Here is a 25,988-nt window from a genome sequence, read left to right on the forward strand (position 1 = left end):
AGGGGTAGACTGAAGTGTATGGTTGCTACTGGCTGTAGCTGGAAACCTTAGTCAGAGGCATAGAAGGGAGAGAAAAAGAAAAGGAACAGGAGGGAAAACAGGGACAGAAAAAGGACATAGCAAAGAGAGACAGAGGGAGAGAGAGGGAGTGAAGGAGGGAAGAAAGGGACAGAATGAAAATTATATAAATGGTGAGATGAAATGCCACCAATGTTCCTTCTGGAACAGGTTTCCTAACCTTGATAGAGGCCTTTTTAATATACTGCCTGAGCCTATACCCTCAATTCTATAAAGAATTACTTGTTTAACAATTTTGTAGATGTTGCACATTATAACTAACATAAATGAAAAGTATTTTTAATTTAATTTTGGGGAATAGGTAATATGTTCACTTGATCCAAAAAAATATTGAAAGGTGTGTAATGAAAATCTTCCTTCCTTCCTTCCTTCCTTCCTTCGATCCTCCACCTGCTCAGGACTCCTTCCACCTAAAAATAGAGGGTACACACTACACTCATGGCTTCCTGTGTGTGCTTTCAGAGATTTTTTAAAAAAGAATTAAGTAAATACAATATACATTTGCCCCACTTTTAATTTTATCACAAATGGTATCATACTATGTGTGTGTGTGTGTGTGTGTGCGCGCGCACACACACACACACACACACACACATATATGTATGTAATAGTAGTTCAGGCTGCCATAACAAAATACTGTACTCTGGATGGCTTGTTTTAAACAACAAATTTATTTTCTTACAGTTGGTGGAGGCTGGAAGTTTTGAGATCAGGGTGCCAGCATTGTCAGGTTCTGGTGAGGGAGTATTCCAGGTGTGCAGATGACCTTCTTTTCACTGTGTCCTCACATGGCAGAGGGGTGGGCTGGGGGTGCTTCTCACTGTGTGCTCACATGGCAGGGGGAGGGGGACGGGGGTAGGGAGAGAGAGGTTGAGAGAGAGAGGCGTGAGAGAGCTCGCTGGTTTTTCTTGTAAGGGCACATCTCATCATAAGGGCCCCAGTCTGTACCTAAGCATCTTCCAAAGGCTCCATCTCTAAATACCATCACATTGGGCGTTAGGACTTCAACATACGAATTTTGTAGGGACACAATTCAGTCCACCTTTATAATAAGTTCCCTGTCGATGGACATTTAATTTGTTTCCAAAATTTTGCTGTTATAATGATGCAGTGAATAACCTTCTGCACATTTCATAAGCATATGAATATATCTGTGGGAAAAATACCCAGGAGTCGGAATTACTGAGTCAATTTGTAATTTTGATAGTAGTTATCAGATTTCTCCTCATTGGGGTGTACAGTGGCAATGATTGAGTGCTTATTTCCCATCAGCCTCATCAGTGTAATGTTTTATTAGATTGGCAAAAATCTAAAAGTTTAATAGGTTAAAAAATGGTACTTCAGTGTAGTTTTAATTTGATTCTTTTTTTTTTTTTTATTATGAGTGAGGTTTTAGTATTAAATTCTGAGTGGGATTTTTTTTCCAGAAAAATTTAACAGGTTTATTTATGATTATACTAAAGTTGAACTGCTGAAACTTGTTCACTGAAACATTCTGAGTTGCATTAATGCTTTATGTCCCCACATTTATATTAAAAATTCAGGGACTTCCCTGGTGGCTCAGTGGATAAGAATCCGCCTGCCAATGCAGGGTACATGGGTTCAAGCCCTGGTCCGGGAAGATCCCACATGCTGTAGAGCAACTAAGCCCGTGTGCCACAACTACTGAGCCTGCATTCTAGAGCCCGTGAGCCACGACTGTTGAGCCCTCGTGCCACAACTACTGAGCCTGTACTCTAGCGCCCATGTGCCACAACTACTGAAGTCCACACGCCTAGAGCCCGTGCTCCACAACAGAAGCCACTGCAAGGAGAAGCCCGCCCACCGCAACGAAGAGTAGCCCCCCCCGGTCGCCACAACTAGAGAAAGCCTGAGTGCAGCAACAAAGACCCAGTGCAGCCAAAAATAAATAAAATTAAATCATTAAAAAAAAAAATCACACACAAATGAAAATGGAAAAACTGCCAATACCTGATTACTGTCCCCTATTTTTCCACTAGCAATCATATACTTAAGTACCTTTTGACCTCATGGGAAAAAAATATCTAACATTCAGAACTACCAATGACAGGAAGAAGAGGATTTTTTTTTTTTTAAAAGAATGAAAGGTTTCCCATCATAGTGGATTCTTAAGCATGTTCTCCATGTATATGGCATGCTAGCTGGATGTCTTTTTTTTTTTTTTTTTAATGAATAAATCCTTTCTGCAGTTAACAGCTAAGTTTTTTTTTTAAAATAAATTTATTTTATTTTTGGCTGTGTTGGGTCTTTCTTGCTGCGAGCGGGCTTCTCATTGCGGTGGCTCCTCTTGTTGCGGAGCACGGGCTCTACGCACGCAAGGTTCTGTAGTTGTGGCTTGCAGGCTCTAGAGCGCAGGCTCAGTAGTTGTGGCTCACGAGCTTAGTTGCTTCAGGGCATGCGGGATCTTCCCGGACCAGGGCTCGAACCCATGCCCCCTGCATTGACAGGCGGATTCTTAACCACTGCGCCACCAGGGAAGCCCTGGATGTCTTTTGGCATAATTGTTATGGCATGGATAGCACACGGGTTGGTGTTTCCAAAAAGGCCAACCAGATAGGCCTCACTTGCCTCCTGCAAAGCACCAGTAGCTGCACTCTGGAAGTGCAGATCTGGTTTGAAGTCCTGAGCAGTTTCCCGCACCAGAGGCTGGAAGGGAAGTTTGCCAATCAGAAGTTCACTGGACTTCTGATAATGTCTGATTTCACGGAGTGCCACAGTACCAGGCTTGTAACGATGAGGTTTCTTCACACCTCCAGTAGAGGGCGCACTCTTGCGAACGGCTTTGGTAGCCATGTTTCCTGGGTGCTTTACCACTGGTGGATTTGCAGGCAGGCAGCTTTGTACGAGCCATGGTATAGAGACCTCTTACTTACCCACCTTCTCCTTGGCTGGTGCTCAACAAGCTAGAGCTGGCGCTGGTGTTGGAGAGCGACGGCCTTTGAGTAGGATTTTGTCCTGTTTTGCTATCATGGTAAATTGTGAAGTAGTTTAAATCAGCAATTGGGAAAAGTCTATACAAAATATACTTATGCCTTTAAAAATTTTTTTCTTATTATATTCTTGGTAGCTCAGAGACATGGCTTCATCTTAGAGTATACATTGTATGTTTTGAAGCCATATTTTTAAAATTTCAAGTGATTTTATAGTTATACAAGATATGCAATCATTTGATTATACACACTTGTAATTGGGAGGTGATCCACTTCCTAGTAGTAATAGGGAGTTTGAAGATATATATATATCTCTCCACCAAAAATTATGATGAAACTATTATTTAAAAAGATTATTTATTTAGTTTTTTGGTTGTGCCAGGCAACATGCAGGATCTTAGTTGCCCGACCAGGGGTCGAGCCTGGGCCCTTGGCAGTGAGAGCGCAGAGTCCTAACCACTGAACTGCCAGGGAATACCCAGATTTTTCTTTTATTTAAGTAGTAGAATGAGCTTTTAAAATTTTGTGTTGTTTTTTGAATAATTAATATTTATAGGTTCTTTAAGGAAAAAAACTTGAGCGTTTGAATTTGTTGTTACTTAGGTAATAAGTGTAAAATTTTCAAAAGAAGAATCAACTCTTTAGTCAGGTTATATATATATATGTATATATATATATGAAAATGAACATTGCTTGGTGCTTCTTGTGTGGTTGTCACCTTTTTTTCCCCCTTTTTTATTCAAATATGAAGGAAGGGAAATGGTTTTCTGCTTTTTCTTTATACTTTCAATTTTGAAAGAATTAGCACAAGGGAAGAAAACATTCTTTCTTGAATTATGCTATACAGACAGAAATTAAATGTTACTCTAAATGTGTTTTTGGAACCAAGTATGGTTTAAAGCCAGAGAGAGGTACATACAAAAAGAGAAAGAGAGAGTAGACATACAGATAGGGAGGGTGGCAGTGGACTTTAGTACCCTGCTGTTCTCTTGGTCTGTGCTGTCTTGGTCTCATTGAAATGGCTTACTGCGAAGACCTTTTGAGAGTGTATGGGGGATAAGTAAATGCTACTATGTGAACAAGAAATAATTTCCTACTTTTCTCTAAAATTTTTAAATGTGAAACATGATGTTGCTCTTATTTGCAAACTTTACTTTTTAATAATTTTCTTTTGAGAAAAAACCTTTAGAATTTTGAGTAATGAGTAATGTACACACATTTTAGATTGAAAGGGTCATCTAGCTAAAGCATGAGAAAACTGAGGCCCAGAGAAATTAAGTGATTTGGTCAGTGTCATTCATGGTGTTAGTCAGTGGGAAAGTCAGAACTAGATCCTGTATCCATCCCTTTTAGGTGTGCATTCCACAGTATAACACTACCTCATACTTAAGCTTTAGAAACTTAATTTTGAACATAAGCGGTATTGAAAAGCCTACTAGTAATGTCTGAAAGTCCTGTTTATAGGTAAAAATTCACCCTATTTTTGTTGGCCAACAATGGTGCTATAGGCTGGTATGAGGAAACTGGCCCTTTTTTTGTATTGAAAGATGGGAGTTATATTGGTTGCAGCCTTTGGAGAGCAGGTTGGCAATATCTATACAAATTAAAAATGCATGTACTTTTCACCTAGCAATTTCATTTTTAGCAGGTGTACTCAAAGATATATGTGTAACTTGTTTTGTTACAGTATTGTTTGTAATAATGAAAGCCTGGAAGCAAATGTCCATCACTAGGGGGACTAGTAGTACTGCTGTGCAATGGATTACTATGCAGATGCTAAGAATGAATTAGACCAAAATGAAATCATCCCTAAGAAAACTGAAAAAAGCAAGGTACGGTGTATGTAATCTCAACCATTTTTTTTTTTGGTTGCACCGGGTCTTAGTTGCAGCACGTGGGATCTTTGTTGAAGTGTGTGGCATCTTTAGTTGCAGCATGTGAACTCTTACTTGCGGCATGTGCGATCTAGTTCCCTGGCGAGGGATCAAACCTGGGCCCCCTGCGTTGGGAGCATGGAGTCTTAGCCACTGGACCACCAGGGAAGTCCCTAATCACAACCATTTAAAAAAAAGAGTGTGTGTGTGTGTGTGTGTGTGCGCGCTCATGTGCGCACGCGCACACTTGTAGGTACATAGAATATCTCTGAAGAGATACATAAAAAGTTGAGAGAGGGCTTCCCTGGTGGCGCAGTGGTTGAGAATCTGCCTGCTAATGCAGGAGACACGGGTTCGAGCCCTGGTCTGGGAAGATCCCACATGCCACGGAGCGACTAGGCCCGTGAGCCACAACTACTGAGCCTGCGCGTCTGGAGCCTGTGCCCCGCAACGGGAGGGGCCGCGATAGTGAAAGGCCCGCGCACCGCGATGAAGAGCGGTCCCCGCACCGCGATGAAGAGTGGCCCCCGCTTGCCGCAACTAGAGAAAGCCCTCGCACGAACCGAAGACCCAACACAGCCAAAAATAAATAAATAAATAAATAAAGTAGCTATAAAATTAAAACAAAACAAAACAAAACAAAAAAGTTGAGAGAAATGCTTGTCTCTGAGGAGGGGAACTCGTGGCTGGAAGACGAGGTTGGATAAGAAACTTTTCACTGTAGGGACTTCCCTGGTGGCACCGTGGTTAAGACTCCGCCTGCCAATGCAGGAGACACGGGTTCCAGCCCTGATCCGGGAAGATCTCACATGCCGCGGAGCAACTAGGCCCGTGCACCACAATTACTGAAGCCTGTGTGCCTAGAACCTGCGAGCCACAACCACTGAGCCCACATGCCACAACTACTGAAGCCCGTGCACCTAGAGCTTGTGCTGTGCAACAAGAGAAGCCACCGCAATGAGAAGCCTGCGCACCACAACGAAGAGTAGCCCCTGCTCGCTGCAACTAGAGAAAATCCACGCACAGCAACACAGAACCAATGCAGCCAAAATAAATAAATAAATAAATTTATTTTTTAAAAAAAGGAAAGAAACTTTTCAGTATATGTATGTAATAATCATTAGGAGACAGTTCTTAATGGGTCTCTCATGTTTCTGCCTGACTTGTTAGCAGAGGTATTGATTCTCCTTTGTTCTTTACTGTTTTTTCAAAAATATTTGTATAGCAAACAGTCTTGGAGGATAGAGATAGTATTTCCCTCCTGAGCAAAAGTCAGGTTTGTTTACTGTCTAATATAATAAACATAATGTCTCCTTGCCGTGGAGGTCAGGTAGACTTACTGTCCTTAAAAGATTTGGGTTCCCTACACTCAGGGTTCCTTTTCTGTACCTCAACCTACCACATGTGCAGGCATCTCCTGCCCTCTCTGCATTGCCCCATGTGATTGGGCTGATGATCTGTCTACTGCTATTGCTGTGACTGCTGAAGTCTTTTGTCTCTGACTTGGGAGTTTCATGTATCCTGCCAGCATCCGTGAAACTGGCAAGCTAACTTGTTAGCTTGCAAATAGGGTGACATCTCAGACCCTTCATAGTTCTTGACAAAATACTTACTGGAAAAATACAATAATTATTTTTTTAAATAAAGAAGTGGGGGACTCAGGGCTTTTTAGGTCCCATCATTCTGACTTGAAAATGTCAGGCTAACAAGGTAAGACAGATCTAAAGAACTGATCTAGAAAATGAGCCCTTTCCCCACAGAGGAATCGACTCCCTGGAGTGGGAGAAAACCAGAACTTGCTGAGCATTTACCATGTTGAAAGATACTTCAAATGTATTTGGGTTGAAATATATAATCTCTTCCTATTTCCTCATTATAAATCTGAAGTTAGATGTTCTTATCCGCATTTACAGATAAAGACACATAGGACCAGATGTGTTACTTGCGTAAGGTTACACTGGGATTCAAACCTGTGTTTGTGTTAAGCTCATGCTTTTCCCATTATAATAAACCACTTCCTAACTTTCTGGAAGCGTTAGAATTGACTTTCTGCTTTTCCATGTAGAAGTTTCTTCTGTCCCATCTTCAAATGGCCAGTTATCTGCATGAGGGATTTCTCAAATTTAGTTGTTTGTAACAATCAAATTATATATTGGACTTCTTCTGTTTTTGGTCTGTATAGGCAACCATTTTACAGCTGTGCTTCTTGAACTTTCTTCATGAACTCTCTCTTAACTGCATAAGACAGTAGGTACCCCCAGTGGATACAGTTTGTGATTTAAAGCAGCCCATGGTTGATATCACTTTCTTGGGAGTTATCTATAATATCTTCAAAATTCATGAGGATTTTATATTCTACTCTGTAATATATTTGTTATTGGGTTTTTCAGAGGTCTATAAATAATATCATGAGTTCAGGACCAGTTGAGAAAGGGAACATTAGGGATCAGACAGGATGCAATCAAATCGTCAGGTTATTTTTTTATTGTGGTAAAATGTACATATCATAAAATTTACCATTTTAACCCTTTATAATTATACAGTTCAGTGGCATTAAATGTATTCATATTGTTATATAACCATCACCACTATTCATTCCAGAATTTTTTATCATCCCAAACTAAAACTCTGTACCTATTAAATAACTCCTCATCCACCCCACCCCCCAGCCCCCCGGCAACTACTATTCGGCCTTCTGTCTCTGATTTTGACAAATCTAAGTATCTCATATAAGTGGGATTTTTCTTTCTCTTTCTGATTTACTTCACTTAGTATGATAACCTCTAGGTCCATCCATGTTGCTGCAAATGGCATTATTTCACTCTTTTTAATGACTGAGTAATATTCCATTGTGTGTGTATTTGTGTGTGTGTGTGTGTATCTCACATCTTCTTTACCCATTCATCTGTTGATGGACATTTAGGTTGTTTCCATGTCTTGGCTATTGTAAATATTGCTGCTATGAACATAAAGGGTGCATGTATCTTTTCGAATTATATTTTTCTCTGGGTATATGCCCAGGAGTGGGATTGCTGGATCATATGACAACTCTATTTTTAGTTTTTTGAAGAACCACCATACTATTTTCCATAGTGGCTGCACCAATTTACATTCTCACTAACAGTGTAAAAGGGTTCCCTTTTCTCCACACCCTCTTCAGCATTTATTATTTGTAGACTTTTTGTTGGTGTCCGTTCTGACTGGTATGAAGTAGTGTTTTGATTTGCATTTCTCTAATAATTAGCGATGATGAGCATCTTTTCATGTGCTTATTGGCCATCTGTATGTCTTCTTTGGAGAAATGTCTTTTTAGGTCTTCTGCACATTTTTTGATTGGGTTTTTGTTTCTTTGTTATTGAATTGTAGGAGCTGTTTGTCTATTTTGGAAATTAAGCCCTTGTCATTTGCGTCATTTGCAAATATTTTCTCCCAGTCCGTAGGTTGTCTTTTCGTTTTGTTCATGGTTTCCTTTGCTGTGCAAAAGCTTGTAAGTTTGATTAGGTCCCATTTGTTTGTTTTTGCTTTTATTTCTATTGCCTTGGGAGACTGACCTAAGAAAACATTGGTATGATTTATATCAGAATGTTTAGCCTATGTTCTCTTCTAGGAGCTTTATGGTGTCTTGTGTTATATTTAAGTCTTTAAGCCATTTTGAGTTTATTTGTGTGTATGGTGTGAGGGTGTGTTCTAGCTTCATTGATTTACATGGGACTATCCAGTGTTGTTTCTACCTTTTGGCTGTTGTGAATAATGTTTCTGTGAACATTTTTATCTGTTGGAGTTCTTGCTTTCATTCTTTTGTGTATATACCCAGAAGTGGAATTGCTGGATCATATAGTAGTTCTATGTTTAACTTTTTGAGGAACCATGATGCTGTTCTCCACCGTGGCTGCACCATTTTACAGTTACACCAGCAATGCACAAGAGTTCTAATTTCTCCACATCTTTACCAACACTTGTTATTTTCTGTTTTGTTTTGTTTGGATTGGTTTTGGTTTTGATAATAGCCATACTAATGGGTGTGAAGAAATTGTTTTATTACTGGAAAAACTCACTGAAGAAAGTGCCTTTAACATGGGTTAAATAGGTTAGCTAATATTTCACCCTGGAATTAGTCATGCCTATCCACCTAGTCACAGGCAGCTTGGAATACTCAGGTCTTTTTTCCATCAGAGCAGATGAGAATATCTTCTCTGGGTAGGCAGGCAGATAAAAAGGAGAGAGCCCAGAACGGGCTGAGCCATTCATTCATGCCCAGCTGTGGAAAGAGTCGGGGGAGGGCTGGGGAGAGAAGGACAGGAGTTCTCTGGAGAAGTCCTCCTCATGGAAATATGTGAGGAGGGAGCAAGTTTCTTAACATTTATGTGAGTTTTTTTTTTTTTTAATAAATTTATTTATTTTTGGCTGCATTGGGTCTTCATTGCTGCGCACGGGCTTTCTCTAGTTGCAGTGAGCGGGGGCTACTCTTCGTTGCAATGTGTGGGTTTCTCATTGTGATGGCTTCTCTTGTTGCGGAGCACGGACTCTAGGCGCGCGGGCTTCAGTAGTTGTGGCATGTGGGCTCAGTAGTTGTGGCTCGCGAGCTCTAGAGCGCAAGCTCAGTAGTTGTGGCGCACGGGCTTAGTTGCTCTGCGGCATGTGGGATCTTCCCGGACCAGGGCTCGAACCTGTGTCCCCTGCATCGGCAGGCGGATTCTTAGCCACTGCGCCACCAGGGAAGTCCTTATGTGAGTTTTGACATTAAAAATGCTTTAACTTCTTATAGTCAAGTAAATTTGCTCTAGAAAGATAGTCTAGTTTTACCCTGTTCTCCTAGCCACCTAGCCCAGTTTTGGATATGTGTAACCTAATTTGAGAAGTAAGGGCTTTTAGGAAACACAGTTCTACATCCCAAAAGAGCAAAGCTCACATAGTCACATGGGAAAGTTTTAAAAAATTTAATCCATACCTATTAATAAGTATAAATAGCTCTGTGCCTGGACTGTCCCACCTAGTCAATGTAATTGAACATTTTAAAAATGTTTTATTTGATTATAAAAATAATATATTAAAATTGGAAAATGTGAAACAGTAAAGGGAGCAAATTAATTATCATCCATAATTCTTCCATCCAGTGATAACCAGTTAACTGTTTTGTGTACTTTTGTTCTGTGCATATATTTTACACACTATATAAAATTCTGTAACCTGCACTTTTAGTGCTATTAATAAGCGTTTCCCCATGTTGTTAGAAACTCATAAGCATTTTAATTGGTGAATACTGTTCTATCATATTTCTTAATCATTTTCTTAATGCCATTCATCTCGCTTATTTGTTTTTCTTCCTTTCCTCTGCATTCATTTCCTTGTCTCTCCACTTTATTTTTTTTACTATTATAAATAGTGCTACAGTGGACATGTTTGCATATTATGTTTGTCTACATTTTTAATTGTCTGTCTGGATACCTAGAAGTGAAGTTCTTGGACCAAAGAGCATTAACATTTTTAAGACTCTTAGCAGAAGGGAGGGAGTCTCCCTTGACTTGTATACTTTTTGGTATAGATTAAGACACAGTTGAAATTAGAATTAGTTTTAGCTGGGATTTATTTGAGTATACAGGCTGTGAATTGAGTTGTTGTTGCTGGTTTTTGTTTCTCTTTTTGTTTTTTTTTGTTGTTGTTTTGTTTTTTTTTTTTTGCAGGCTACTCAGTTGTCTTGTGGTTTTATAGAAAAATTCTGCTTCTGTCTTCCCATTGCCTAATTCATTCAGTGGATATGTATTGAACACCTGTTTATATCCCAGGCTATACACTAGGTGCTGCGTGGACTGCTAGGATGAGTAAGAAGCAGTCACTGCTCTGTGGAATATCTTTTTACAGCACCAGGAGGTACATGTGTTGCAGTCATTCCCATCTGTTGTCAGTTGCTTTTTCCTCAGCTAAGCAGACTGCTCCCTCCCTTCATGCTATTTATGTTACAAGGTAATGAACCAAAGCTAAGCCTTTTTTGGAGGATAGTTCTTGCCTAGTAGAAAGTAGGAATTTTGAACTGTGGCTTGACTGGCATCTCCTTTACTACAGCTTGCATAAATTTCTGCCTGTAATAAATGCCTTAAGGTATCCATCTCTAATTCCTCTACCTGGGCTCTGGAGCCCACCTCTCCCCCATTTCCCTCTATCTCTCTCCTCAGTTGTGGTGAGCCTTTTTCTCGTTGCTATATCCTGCCTGTCAGGCACTTACAACTACCGTTGATTTAAGCCCATATCACCGTAACCACTTCTCTCTTCAGTTATTGCCAGCTGGCTCTGCCTTCATCATTACATTGGAACTGTTATCTCTTGGTTGTTAAGTCTTTTTTTTTTTTTTTTGCTGTGCCTCGTGGCTTGTGGGGTCCTAGGGGCCACAGCAGTGAAAGCACCAAGTCCCAACCTCTGGACTGCCAGGGAATTCCCTTGGTTGTTAACTCTAATAGAAACTTCTCAGTCTTCATCTTCCTTCACCCCTCAATAGTATTAAACATTCTTGACCAAAAACTTACGTGAAATATCCCTGATTTTCTTCCTACTACTCATCTACTTATCTCCTCTCTGTACTCCTCTTGCCTTTAAAACTTTTCCTTAGGGTTCTCTCTTAGACTCTGTCCCTTCTCTTGTCATTTTATAATACTTCCTAGCTGATTTTATTTACTCTCATCGTTTCAAATACTAGTTACATGCTTATATGCTGATCACTACCAAAATCTGTATGTTCAATCCAAATTATGCTACCTTATTGCATATCTCCCTGTGTTATGTCCCACAGGTCCCTTGAATTCAACATGTTAAATTGGGACAAATCCAAAACTTCCTTTATGATCCCCATAAAGACGTTCATTCGTATCTACACAGTTGTGCCAGCTGGAAATCTGGGTGTTCCCCTTGTCCCTTCTCTCTCACTCTCATTCTCATTTCACATCTGATAAGTCAGGTCCCGTCGTTTCAACCTAATCACTATTGAATCCTGTGTCTTTGTTTAATGAATCCCGTGTCTTTAACAAACTGTCCTTTTCATTTGTATGACAGCTAAAAGCAGAGTCCCAGTGGGTCATTGTCTTTTTCTTCAAGGAGGTATATTTTTCTTATATTAGGTAATGGATTTGGGATGGAGAGGAATCGCCTTTTTTACTTCCCCATCCTTTTCAGTGGATTTTCAGAGTGCTTTGCGTTTAGAAGGTACTGAGCAATTGTGTTGAACTGAAATAAAAGGATGTGAAACTGTTCAAAAAGTAGCTTAATTTTATTTTATTTTTTCATTTTAAAACTATGTTTAATTTTCACATATTTAATTTTATATATTATTTTGTTTTTATTAAAATACAAATAAATGCTTAACATTTAAAAATAAATGAAGAAAGAAAATCAGTGAAGAATAGAACAGTCTCTGTGGCTTCCAAGGTTCTTGTCATTTCTCTACATATAATATTGATCGGAACCTCTGTTCTCAAAATACAGGGTTTAGTCTACCTGGGTCTAACCATGGAAACAGACTTTTTTAACTGAATTCAATGTTGGTGAAAAAGTAGTTTAATTTTAAAAGCTTCTACACATCTTCCTTAAGTCTCATAAAGAAGGGTTAAGAAATGTGTGTTATAGTAATGAAGAGTTAGGAATTGAAGCAGTCATTGTTAAGATACCTAGGAGGTGATGAACCTCAAATTAAATAGAATAATGCCACTTACATATAGTTCAGTTAATCAACTGTATTTATAGACTATCAGCTTCTAGCGCTAATTTCAATAAAATGTTAACAAGATCAGAATACACACAATTTGTTGAGTGGTGGAGTTGCTGAAGGACTGAAGAAGAAATTAACTTTTTCATGGCTTATTTTTCTGTGTATTAGTCTTTTGGACCATCATCTCTAATTCATAGAACACAGAATATTAGTATGATATAATCAGATATGTGGTATATTCCCACTTTAACAACTAGGTTTTATTCATATTAACAGGTAAATCTTCTATTAAATTTATACATTTTAAATGGGAGCAAACCATGAGTGTTAGAAGTACTACATAATAACTATAAGGAAGTAGAGAGAAGAAAGGAGAGGAAACGAGAGATGTTCACTCACAGAGCTTTTTATGCTAGCCACCAGATGGCACAGTGGTTCCGCATCAGCTGGTTGCACTGACTAGAGAAGGGGAAGGATGAGAGAGGGACAGTGCAACCAGCTGTTCCAAGAATGGATTGCTCTTCAGTTGGTTCTTTGTAACCTCAGATGTCTGTTTTCTGTAGTAAAAGCAGGCCAGCAGTTTATAATTACATATTTGAATTTGTTTCTTTTGAAGCTGGCTTTATGCTACAACCAAATGAACCATGTCAGTATCCCTCTTGTGATTTTTGTGAGAAGGTTAACTCTTTAGATACAAGCATCAAAAATATTAAAAACACTAAAAATTAAACATAAAACATTACTGTACTGTGGAATATGAGGATACACGTTCATTTTATTTAATGAATGATGCTACTGAAATTATACTCTTAAAAATTCATTGATAGTCATTAAATGACTGATATAAATAACTTAGATATGACCAAAATGAGGAATACCTTTAATAATATGAGGGACTAAACAAAAATAAGGGACCTGAGGCATAATCTTTGATTGCTTTGAAATGAAGATTTTGTTTTTCTCAGTTGTAGATAGTTTATTTGAAGTTTAATAAACATTCTCCGCACAGTTCACGTATCCATTTGAAGAATATATATAGTCCTAGAACCAGAGGAAGTGAACTATAACTGAGTTGTAATGTTTTTATAGCATGCTAATAGCCTTATCTAGTAATGAAAGCTTGGTGTAGAGAACCTAGATTAAAGGGGAAAATAAAAAATGGTGAATTATGGAATATCTGGGTACTTTGGGGAAATATTTAATTTAGGTTATGTGACACACTAGGCCTTTTGTGGATTGGTACAGAGTGTAAATAAATATTCAGGTTATGAAGCTACAGGACAAAATAGACCAAGAATAAGGTTTTTTAAAAATTTAGATATTATTGATATATAACATTAGTTTTAGGTGTACAATATAATTTTTTTTGTATGTTGCAAAATGATCACAATAAGTCTAGTTAACATGCATTACTGGGCTTCCCTGGTGGCACAGTGGTTAAGAATCCGCCTGCCAATTCAGGGGACACGGGTTCGAGCCCTGGTCCCGGAAGATCCCACATGCCACAGAGCAACTAAGCCCGTGTGCCACAACTACTGAGCCTGCGCTCTAGAGCCCACGAGCCACAACTACCAAGACCGCATGCCACAGCTACTGAAGCCTGAGCGCCTAGAGCCCATGCTCCGCGACAAGAGAAGCCATTGCAGGGAGAAGCCCCTGCAGTGAGAAGCCCGCGCACTGCAACGAAGAGTAGCCCCCACTCGCCACAACTAGAGAAAGCCCGTGCACAGCAACGAAGACCCAACGCATCCAAAAATAAATAAATAAAATAAAAAAAAAACATGCATCACTACACTGTTACACTTTGTTTTTCTTATGATGAGAACTTTTAAGATCTACTCTCTTAGCAACTTTCAAATGTACAATATTATCAACTATAGTCACTATGCTATAAATAACATTCCCAGTACTGACTTATTATATAACTGCAAGTTTGTGTCTTTTGATCACCTTCACCCATTTTGTTCACCTCCCACCCCCACCACTGGCAGCCACTAATCTGTTCTCTCTATGAGTTTTGGGGTTTTTTTGTTTTTATTTTTAGATTCCATATATAAGTGAAGAAATAAGTTTTGAGGACAAGAACAGTTCAAGACAGCTAAGCTCTATGTTAAATATCTAAAACAGATGAGGAACTCTTTGGGAAATTATTTTTGGGCAGAGTCCAGGGGCATTGGGATTCCTCTGGCCCCAAAAAGCTGTTTAAGCCTGAAGCCTGGGGAAAACATGAGCACCAGACTGGAAATCTCTGCCTTTTCAAGTACCAGTGGAACTGAAAGAAATAGCTTTGCTGTGACATAGGGCTGGAAGTAGGGCAAAAATCCAATGGGTTGGGTTTCTAGAGAAGAATCCTTCCTCTAGATGTGGGTTTTAGAAATTACTGAAATGAGAATTCAAATGGTACTGTCAGTTTTAACATGACAGAATACATGTATAATTATCATAACTTTGGGTTGGCGGTTTAGAGGTTGACAACCTTTGTCTTCTTGAGATTAGTGACCGTATGAAACCAAAAGGACGTGAGCAGTTTTCACTTAATATTAGTAAACAGTGTTATTTGCTAGCCTTAGAATGGAAGAAAAATACAGGAAAAAGAAGTAACATATACTCAGTCATGGGATCAGTTCTTTATTTCCAAGCACTTTGAAGAAATGAGATTAGAAGGGCACTCAACTTCCAAGCACTTTGAAGAAATGAGATTAGAAGGGCACCCAACATTGAGTTTATCCCTGAGGCATCCTCCTACTTGCTCTCCAGTAATAATAGCTACTAGAATCTTATAGTCAATATGGGCATTTTGTTGTGTGTTTGTATAAGAGAGTATCTTTATCTTCATCTCTTTTCATTTGTCATTCAGATCAACCTAAGTCTTTAAAAAATTTTGTTCTATTGGTTGTGTCAGCTCTCCCTTGATTTTGCTTTTGATGTCCATGTTTTAAAGGTTGCCAGTTGTCTTATACTTTCCATTTCCTAGATGCTGGTTAGCTGAAATTTTACCAAATAAGCTCTGTGATTCAGGGATAGTAGAGAAAATAAATGTTTAATATCGTTTGCATCTTATAGTTTAAAGTTAAAACTTTAGAGTAGATGAGTTTAAAGAGAATTCTTAATGTAAGTTACAAAATAAAAAATGAAGCCCATATATCAAAAAGATACATCAACATAGGTGAAGCTTTAATATCTTTTCATAAGTATAAGGAAGCTTAAAATATTGGAAACAAAGTATCAATAAGATACTGCATTTTCTATGAACCACGGTAACAGAACATTTCTGATAAATAGAAAAAGGGGGCAGGAGGTAAAGAAACTCACTTTCAGTAAGACTAATGATACAGGTCCCAAATAAATCTTTCCAGTGGTAAGACTTGCAGTGAGCACTTTGCCGCATGCCTATCTGGGGTGGGGGAGTGGGAGTGGGGTGTCATACTCATCAAAAACAGGATCTCCATTTTGGAAGCCCAAAGAATCAAAGACATAACATGTCCCACCAGATTGAGGAGGCACTATTTGACCTGGAGACCTTTTTTAGTTTATTCTAGAACCATAAAACTGGATTTTCTTTGTTTAGTATTGAATTAAGTTATAAAATATTTTTATTTATAATTATATTTATAGTATATTTGTTTCATATTTATGTAATTTTATACATATATAATGATTTTATATTTGAAATATTGTATAGTAATTTATGGGGGATTATACTTGCTTCGAAGAACTCTGGTAAAGTCCTATGGATATGAAATATGGGGGATTAAATAGCTCTATTTGTTAACCTATAAATTTTACTTCTGAAGTAAGTTTGAAGCATTTGTAAAAAAGTATGTGTCTACAGCTTATTTATTTATTTATTTATTTATTTATTTTTGGCTGCGTTGGGTCTTCGTTGCTGCACGCAGGCTTTCTCTAGTTGCGGTGAGCGGGGGCTACTCTTCGTTGTGGTGCACGGGCTTCTCATTGCAGTGGCTTCTCTTGTTGCAGAGCACGGGCTCTAAGCACGTGCGCTTCAGTAGTTGTGGCGCTCAGGCTCAGTAGTTGTGGCTCGCGGGCTCTAGAGTGCAGGCTCAGTAGTTGTGGCGCACGGACTTTGTTGCTCCATGGCATGTGGGATCTTCCCGGACCAGGGCTGAAACCCATGTCCCCTGCATTGGCTGGCAGATTCTTAACCACTGTGCCACCAGGGAAGTCCCTACAGCTATTTTTTAAACTGTACAGTTAACTTCCTGGAATTTCTTCTAATTTTCACTGACTTTGGCCCTTTCTGATCTTTTTGAAACAGTGATCACATGGAAAGTGTGTGTGGCTATTTAATGAAGTACACCAACCTTGTCACTGGGTGGCAATACAGGTAAGTGTGATTATTCTGTCACATCTCTCTCCCAAGAGACCAGAAATGGGGCTGATAATTTTATATTCTGATATTACTTCAGTACAAATATGGCTGGGAAGCATGTTAGAGAAAGATTTACCATGTTTTTTCTAAAAGTCTGATGACTTTCTTCTCCTTTTTAAGGGGTAGGAGGAGTTAACATCTGTCCAAATTGCAGCCTCCAAATGCCTCAGAAGTTAGAATCATTTGTCCACTTGCCTTATGCATACTTGCAGTGGTGAGGCTTTTAGGGTGGTTTGGAGACGGCAAAGAGATTTGTATTAGGTGCCTGTTCAGGATTCTCAAAAGTTCTCTGGGACCTTGGAGAGTTTAAATAACCAGCCGAAGGTCAAACAAGCACTCAATAAGTAGCAAAGCCAGCTATTTAGAATACTGTGTGGAATTGGTAGTTGTAGGGCAGGGGATTAAACTTCTTTTTTTATTGTGGTAAAGTAAACATAACATAAAATTTACCATTTTAAACATTTTTTAGTATACAGTTCAGTGGCATTAAATACATGCACATTGTTGTGCAGCTATCACCTTCATTCATCTCAGAACTTTTTGCATCTTCTCAGACTAAAACTCTGTACCCATTAAACAATATTTCCACATTTCCCCCTGCCCTGAGTCCTTGGCAACCACTATTCTACTTTCTGTCTCTATGAATTTGACTACTCTAGGTACCTTAATAAAAGTGGAATCATACAATATTTGTCCTTTTGTGATTGGCTTATTTCACTTAGTATAATGTCTTCAAGGTTCACCTATGTAGCGTGTGTCAGGATTCCTAGCTTTTTAGGGCTGAATCGTAGTCCCTTGTATGTATATACCACATTTTGTTTATCCAGTTATCTGTCAGTGGACATTTGGGTTACTTCGACCTTTTGGCTAATCGTGAATAATGCTGCTGTGAGCACTGGTGTACAAAATATCTGTTGGAGTTCCTGCTTTCATTCTTTTGTGTATATACCCAGAAATGGAATTGCTGGATCACATGGTAATTCTGTGTTTAACTTTTTGGCGAATCTCCATATTGTTTTCCATAGCAGCTGCACCATTTTACATTCCCACCAGCAATGCACAGGAGTTGCAATTTCTGTACATCTTCCCAACACTTGTTACTTTCTGTTTTATGTGGGTTTTTTTGTTTTGTTTTGTTTTTTTTAATAATAGCCATCCTAATGGGTGTTAAGTGGTATCTCATTGTGGTTTTTAAATTTACAAGTGTTAAAGCTAGAATTTGAACCCAAATAGTTCTGACTCCAAAGTCTATGTTCTTGGCATTATAACATGCTGCTTCTTATTCACTTGTCATTTGGAGACCTCTGCTTTTGGCTAGGTCAAAAGCATGATGGAATAACTGGAGCTGAATTTGCATTTTACCTTTAACAACTAGAAAATGGGACATAGTATATGAAAGAATGGTTTTCAGACTTCCAAAAAATAGTTGAAGCACTATGATGAACATGTGATTTATTAAAAGAGAAGGCAGTTTGGGCCATGTTTAGTTTGAAGTAACAGTAGGGCTTTCAAATAGGAGTGATATGCAGGAAGTTGGAGGTCATATGAGAGGTCAAAGCTGGATGTGAAAACATAGAAGGGAATCATTCCTGTTGAAGTGAAAAGGGTAGTTCTCTAAGGTTCTCAGTTTTTATTTTTTTTTTAAAAGAGCAAAGTCAAGGGAGCCTTTTCATTTTGCATTTTCCCACCTCAGTTTTTATGTAATTTTTAAAAAGCTTATACATTTAAATGACATATAAAATATTTTTTAAAAAAATTTATGTCACTCTGCTTTTAGCACTATTCTTTGTTCTCTTTTTAAAAAGGGAAATAGGTTAACTTTTCTCCCCCATGCCATTCAACAACTTTCATTCATATTATATTATTGAGAAAGTCTCAGAAGTGGAACAGAGTAAGAAAGCTCCAAAATATACCCAAGCTTATAAGATTTAATGTATGTTAATGATGGCATTTCAGGTCAGTGGCAACTTGAGACCATGGGGAGAAGGGGCAGGTGTTTGTATCATTGAGTGAGGGAGCCTTCCAAAAAGATCCATTGGCCACTGGTTGCCTGAGGAGTTAGCTAAGAGATCCAAGCCAAAGTTCCAGCTTAGGGAGGGGCACTGCCTCTGCCCATGCGATCCCTCCAGCTGTCTAAGAGGCCAGTTTTAGCAGCAGCAGGAAGTGGGGATGAAGACAACCCATCCCTGTTTGCCACTGAGAACACAGAATCTTTTACCAATTTGCCCCATCAGAGAGGTCTCAGCTTGTCAACTTGATTGCTGCAAGACCACTTTAGAAAAAAACTTCCATTTTCTGCCAACCTGGCTGGAGGCTTGTGGCACAGCAGAGATATACTGGGTTCTCAGCATGGAATGTGCAGATTGAATGATAAAAGAGGAACAGAAAGGTTAAGACCACGTTTAAGGACCTTAGGCTTAGAGCTCAGTTCCTTTGGCAGGCCTAGCCACTTTGTCCCTGTGCTGCAGATAAAGCTTAAGTAACAAGAGCACTGCACCTGTGCCAGATATTCAAGGCAGTTTCCCTGCAGTCCATTTCTGTTTGACTAAGGGCAACTTAGAGCAGCTTGGAGAAATCCAGCATGGGCGTACTCTATAAATAACTGCTTGCTTTGGAATGTAGTGCCCTAGGAATGAGCAAGACCCTCTCTTGAACCCACTTCCTTTCACTTTCAGCTCTAATTCCTGAAGATGAGATCACTTCCCAGTTGGCTTAGAAGTTCTATACATGCTCAGCACTGAAGTCTAGGATGGTCAGAGCAAAGCACATGGGTGCCTTTCCATCCAGAATCTTCACTAAAGTTGATTTTTGCCATCATAAGACATACTTCCAAGTCAGAATATTTTTTAGATTAAAGTTCCATTTGATGATACTTCACCTTAAGTTGTGGGCTATTCTGAAGATTAGTCATTTTCTCAAACTGACAGTCTTTGTTGTTTTGAAATTGCAAAAAATAAACAATTATTTAATTTTCCTTTTAACAACTTAGGTGACTTTTCTGCATGTAAAGATAGATGCTGAATCTTAAGTCTTTGTTTCTGCATTTCTTTAGCTTCTTGGTTAGGCCAACTTGATAAAAATACTATAATCAAGAGTCTCGTACCCTTCTGGGCAAAATAGCTTTATTAAGTTTTCTCACTATGTGGATTGTCTCTCTATCCCCAATCTACACATCTTGTAAAATATCTCCAGAGAAGTGGTGAAGGAAGAACATTTGGATTAATTCATGTATGATGAAAGACAGCCCAAAGTGCTCTGTTATTGCCAGTGGGTCCATAACATCATCTTGGTGTTAGAAAGATATTCAGTTATTGGCTCATTTCTATCATTTTACCAATCCCTCCTTTTGTATATTTAGGTGAGTACCTCCCATGTTGTAAATTTGCGGTAATGCTTTTGGGATAAGAAATATGTGTTCACAGCAAACTTGAGATTTCCAAACATGTTATTCTCTAAATTTTCTTTGAAGTGACTGCTTGTAAGAGAAGAGATCAGTCTTTTTCCTTTGACTGTTTGAAATGAATTGTGCTTATTGCTTAGAACAGTCGGAAGAGATTTCTTTCTTTTCTTGTTTCCTTCGTTCGTTCCTTTCCTTATTTCTTGTTTGTTTGTTCATTTGTTCCTTTGTTCACAGCTTTATTGAGATGTAGTGCCCATTTGAAGTGTACAACTCAATGGTTTTTAGTATATTCAAGAGACTGCTTTCTTGCCAACAGACCCCTTACATTTGCTTGCTGAATTTTTTGTAGTAGATGCATGACTTAGTCTGTTCAGGCTGCAATAACAAAATGTCACCGACTGGATAGCTTATAAACAACAGAAATTTATTTCTCACAGTTCCGGAGGTTGGAAGTCCATGATTATGGTGGCAGCATGGTCAGGAAAGGGTCCTCTTTTGGATCACAGACTTCTCATTGTATTCTCACATGGCTGTAAAGGGCCAAGGGAGCTTTCTTGGGTCTCTCTCTTTTTCTTGTTTTCTGGCCACACTGCTCGGCTTGCGGAGATCTTAGTTCCCCAACGAGTGACTGAACCCCTGCCCATGGCAGTGAAAGTGCCGAGTCCTAACTGCTGGACCACCAGGGAAGTCCCTTGGGTCTCTTTTATAAAGGCACTGATCCCATTCATGAGGGTGTTACACCCTTATGACCTGATCACTTCCCAAAGGCCCCATCTCTTAATATCATTACCTTAGGGGTTAGGATTTCCACATGTGAATTTTGGTGGGGACACATTCAGACCATGGCAGATTACTAAGGACACTTTATATGTTTTAGGAATTTAAGATGATTTCAGTGGCTATTTTTGTGTTGATTAAAATAATCCCTTCAAATCTTAGGGAAAATAATGTTAAACAGCCCTTTTAAAAATAGGCAAAAATGTGAGGGGCAGTTCACTAAGTAGAACTACAGATGGTCAATAAACACATGAAAAAATGTTTAACTCCTCTAGTAATTAAAGAAATGGAGGTTTAAAGCTCTCAAAGATATTAAAATTAATTTATCAAATATCATCAGAATATGTGAACATAATTTTTAAAATCACAAGCATGCTAAAAGACGAATGAGAAAAACAATAGTCTTGCTTTCCCGTCTCCCTTTTCAGGCATCCGCTTTCGACTTGTGTTTTCTTCTCATCGTTTCTTTTTCTTTCCCTGAATAAAAGGCTGATTTCATTCTCTTCCAGTTTGGTATGGTTGATATGGTTGCCATGTTGCTTAAGACAATATCTTCTAGGAACTTGAACTGGATCAAATTGTCTACCTGACTCTATTACGGAACACACTAACATGTAGAATGCCAAATTGCTCTAAACCCAAACATTAATTTTTTGAAATAGAAACTTTTTAGGTTTTTTTTCCTAAAGAAAAGAACTATTGCACTACTTAAATTGGAATCTGAATTAACATATTTCCTAAAGTAGTTAATCTAAAACCAAATCAGAACATCAAATTCTTTTCCAAAGTGTATCAGTATTTCATCATTTAGTTTCAAGTTCCTTGTTTCTGCATCTCCAGTTGCAGCTTTTTCATTTTTAAAGAGGATAAGTAATCTTTAGTTGTAACCTATTTAATGTTACGTTCACAAAATCTTAATACCTTGGCATTATTCTTATTGTTTATTTCACTGATTAAATCTTAAATCAGATTCATTTCTTACCTAGCATTTGTTGACTTCAGAGCTCATGCTTTGATTTGTTTCCAGTGAATTTTAAATAAAAATTCTCACTACCATTTGTCTTGGGCAACTTACCCTCCCTGTTAATGAATTCTGGAGAGAAATCTTCCTCTGAAAGGATACTATATCTTTGTTCCTTTTTGCATTGTCTAGTATACCTCTTCCCTATTAAATGCCTCTTTCACAGCTGAAGGTTTTATATCTTTTATTAAACTCATTCAATTTTTCAGTAACATTTACTGCTAGGAAATTCAATCTAGTGTTTCCAAGTACTTCTTGAGATGCTTTTGAATTTTATTTAATAGCAAAAACTCAAAAGTGTGTGATTAAAATTTGGTTTGCTTTAGTTTGACTAGGGGAAATATTTTAAAATTATGACCTTTTTTAAAATCATTACAGGTTTTTTGTTTTAAACAATGAAGCTGGGCTATTGGAGTACTTTGTGAATGAACAGTCTAGAAATCAAAAACCCAGAGGTACTTTGCAGCTTGCAGGAGCTGTAATATCACCCAGTGATGAGGACTCTCACACCTTCACTGTAAATGCTGCCAGTGGGGAACAGTATAAACTCAGAGGTATGACTGAAATATGAGAATTAATAGTGTGATTTTCTTTTTCCTTGAGAAGTTGGTATACTTCCCTGCTTTCATTTAGGTTTTGGAAATAGAAACTGCCGTCATTGATGATATAGACACAATATTTTAAACCTTGGAATTGCTTTAAGGATTTATGAAATCTGTTTTAATTAATGACTTTTTTTAAGTGGCACAGTGAACAAGTCTGTTTAAAATTGGGCCCTCTAAAAATTTGTGTAGAGGAAATCCTGATTACTGAAAACTCTGAAAACATAGACTTCTTTAAATTTTTTTTATGTCTTCCATGGATTTGTATTTTACCCCCTTTCTTGATTTGGTTGGTATGCTCTCTTTGTGGTTTTTAGTGACTAATGTACATAATTGAGATTTATTAAAATGCTCGTATTCATTAAAATAAAGTATAACTTCTGATTAGATACATTTAATTTGTATATATAAAGTTTCTGTTTTTTATTTAATTAATACACATAAAGTATAACAATAACCCTAATTGAGCATGCTTCTAGAGATCTGAAAGAATATACTGAGGATACATTAAATGCTTAATAAAGGTTATTTCTTTAAGGAAGAGCATATTTTTATGAGAAAGTTAAGACATGTCATATACCCACCTAGCTGCATGTAATTTATCCTCCTAATGAAATAGCCACATCCAGCTATGGTGTTACCTAACAAGGTTGATGCTTTGGCCTCTTTCCTACCTCCCTCTGGTCAGGGACATTTGCTCTAGGGAGAGTAAGACCAATCCCTGATTTTCAGTGATCTATTCTTCATGCTATAGACAATTAATTGTATTCTAAAAATAAATATAAAAGTGAATAACTTGTAGATACTTTTTATCAGCCACAGATGCTAAAGAGCGACAACATTGGGTTAGCAGACTTCAGATATGTACACAACACCACACTGAAGCTATTGGCAAGGTATGTGGATTCATATACGATATTAATGCACAAAAATGGGAAAAGATTTTTAACTTATTTTTTTATATTTTAAAATTGAGGTAGTATTCACATACCATAAAATTTATCCTTTTAAAGTGTACAATTTCATGGTTTTTAGTATATTCACAAGATTGTACAACTGTTGCAACTATCTGATTCCTGAACATTTTCATCACCTTCCAAAAAACCCATATCCATAGTCACTCCCTAGTCCCCTCTTCCCAGTCCCCTGACAAACACTAATATAATTTCTGTTTCATTGGATTTGTTTATTCTGGACATTTCATATAAGTGGAATCATACAATATGTGCTTTTTTGGTCTGGCTTCTTACAATAAGCACAGTGTTTTCAAGGTTCATCCATGTCATTGCATGTATCATACTTTATTCCTTTTTAAGGCCAAATAGTACTCTATTGTATGGATGTACCACATTTTGTTTATTCACCAGCTGATGGACATTTGGATTGTTTTATTTTTTTTTTCACCATGCCGAGTGGCTTGTGGGATCTTAGTTCCCCAACCAGGGATTGAACCCGGGCCCATGACAGTGAAAGCGCTGCGTCCTAACCACTGGACCACTAGGGAGTTCCCTGGATTGCTTACATTTTGTGGCTGTTATGAATAATACTTCTATGAATACTTGTGTTCAAGTTTTTGTGTAAACACATGATTTCAGTTCTCTAGGTTACTCCTAGGAGTAGAATTACTGGGTTATATGGTAGTTCTCTGTTTAACTATTTGAGGAACTGCCAAACTGTTTTTCAAAGCAGTCAGACTATTTCATGTTCTCACCAGCAATACATGAGGGTTCCAATTTCTCCACATCCTTTCCAATACTTGTTGCTGTCCTTTTTTACAATTATTATGGCCATCCTAATGCATGTGAAGTAGAATTTCATTGTGGTTTTGATTTCATTTCTCTAATGACTAATAATGTTGAGCATCTTTTCATGTGCTTACAGACCATTTGTGTATCTCCTTTGAGGTGTTTTATTTTTTAAGATGAAAAGGAGGGTCTCAGTACTTGAAATCTGAGGTTAGAAATGTCTAAAAAATAATATAGGGAAGCATAGTTAAAGGATTCCATACCTACTTTTCTTTTTCTTCCTAGTGGTTTTTCCCCATAGCTAAATTTTTTAAAGTTGTGATTTAGGCCTATAGTCTGAAATCCAGCATAAAAGCTTTATTTGTGCTGCAAGATTCTAAGCATTGGCAGTGACCAGAAAGTGCTAGTTTGTTTCAAAGATACTTGAATGTTACATTAGAACATTTATTATATTGAGTATTGCTGAGTATATTTTTTGCTTCAATCATGATGTTTAAAGATCTGAAATTAGAAATTTCTTGTTATTCTAATACATTCTAACGTGGATAAAAAAAGTTCTTGACAGCACACACCTGGAATTAATTTTCTAACTACGTTACCAGTTTACTATGGGATGTGTGAAATACTTAAACTTTGAAGGATTTAAACTTTATCATCTTCAGAGCTATTCTTGTAGTCAATTTTGAGGTTAATTTTATTTTTAAAACTGTGTGTAAAAGACTCAGTTTAGTATAGGTTGAGGGTTAACCTAAAGTTTAAAAAAGGAATGATTTTCTTTGTTTGTCTGATAGAATAATCCTCCTCTGAAATCACGGAGCTTCTCACTTGCATCTAGTGGTAATTCTCCTATATCCCAGAGGAGACCCAGTCAAAATGCCATTTCCTTTTTTAATGTTGGACATTCCAAACTACAATCAGTGAGCAAAAGAACTAACTTACCTCCAGACCATCTTGTGGAAGTCAGAGAAGTAAGTATGAATTGAAATCAAGTTAAAATGCATAAAATAATCTTAACTGCTTGGTTTTGACACACAAAAATTTTAAATCCTGTGTCTTCTGAGGCCCTCAATGTTTAAGTCTTAAAGAGTCCCTGATTTGGGCTTCCCTGGTGGCGCAGTGGTTGAGAATCTGCCTGCCAATGCAGGGGACACGGGTTCGAGCCCTGGTCTGGGAAGATCCCACATACCGCAGAGCAACTAGGCCTCTGAGCCACAATTGCTGAGCCTGCGCGTCTGGAGCCTGTGCTCCACAACAGGAGAGGCCGCGATAGTGAGAGGCCCGCGCACCGCGATGAAGAGTGGCCCCCGCTTGCCACAACTGGAGAAAGCCCTTGCACAGAAACGAAGACCCAACACACCCAAAAGTAAATAAATAAATTTATAAAAAAAAAAAAGAAAAAAAAAAAAAAAAAAAAAAAAAAAAGAGTCCCTGATTCTTTAGGTGTCCTAAGTTTCCTC

The 25,988-nt window shown here is 38.1% G+C and overlaps 1 protein-coding gene across 3 annotated transcripts in view; it reads left to right on the forward strand.

Moving 5' to 3' along the window:
• The window catches only part of OSBPL11 (oxysterol binding protein like 11), a 99,894-nt gene that overhangs the window by 11,469 nt on the left and 62,437 nt on the right, over window positions 1-25,988 (forward strand). For all 3 annotated transcript variants that reach the window (XM_059920916.1, XM_059920917.1, XM_059920918.1), the window contains exons 2-5: window positions 16,873-16,941; window positions 22,563-22,738; window positions 23,603-23,682; window positions 25,323-25,499. In XM_059920916.1, coding sequence (XP_059776899.1) covers window positions 16,873-16,941; window positions 22,563-22,738; window positions 23,603-23,682; window positions 25,323-25,499 — 502 coding nt within the window. The remainder of the gene's footprint in view (window positions 1-16,872; window positions 16,942-22,562; window positions 22,739-23,602; window positions 23,683-25,322; window positions 25,500-25,988) is intronic.

Source organism: Balaenoptera ricei, chromosome 4, assembly GCF_028023285.1.
Source record: "Balaenoptera ricei isolate mBalRic1 chromosome 4, mBalRic1.hap2, whole genome shotgun sequence".
Classification (NCBI taxonomy): Eukaryota; Metazoa; Chordata; class Mammalia; order Artiodactyla; family Balaenopteridae; genus Balaenoptera; species Balaenoptera ricei.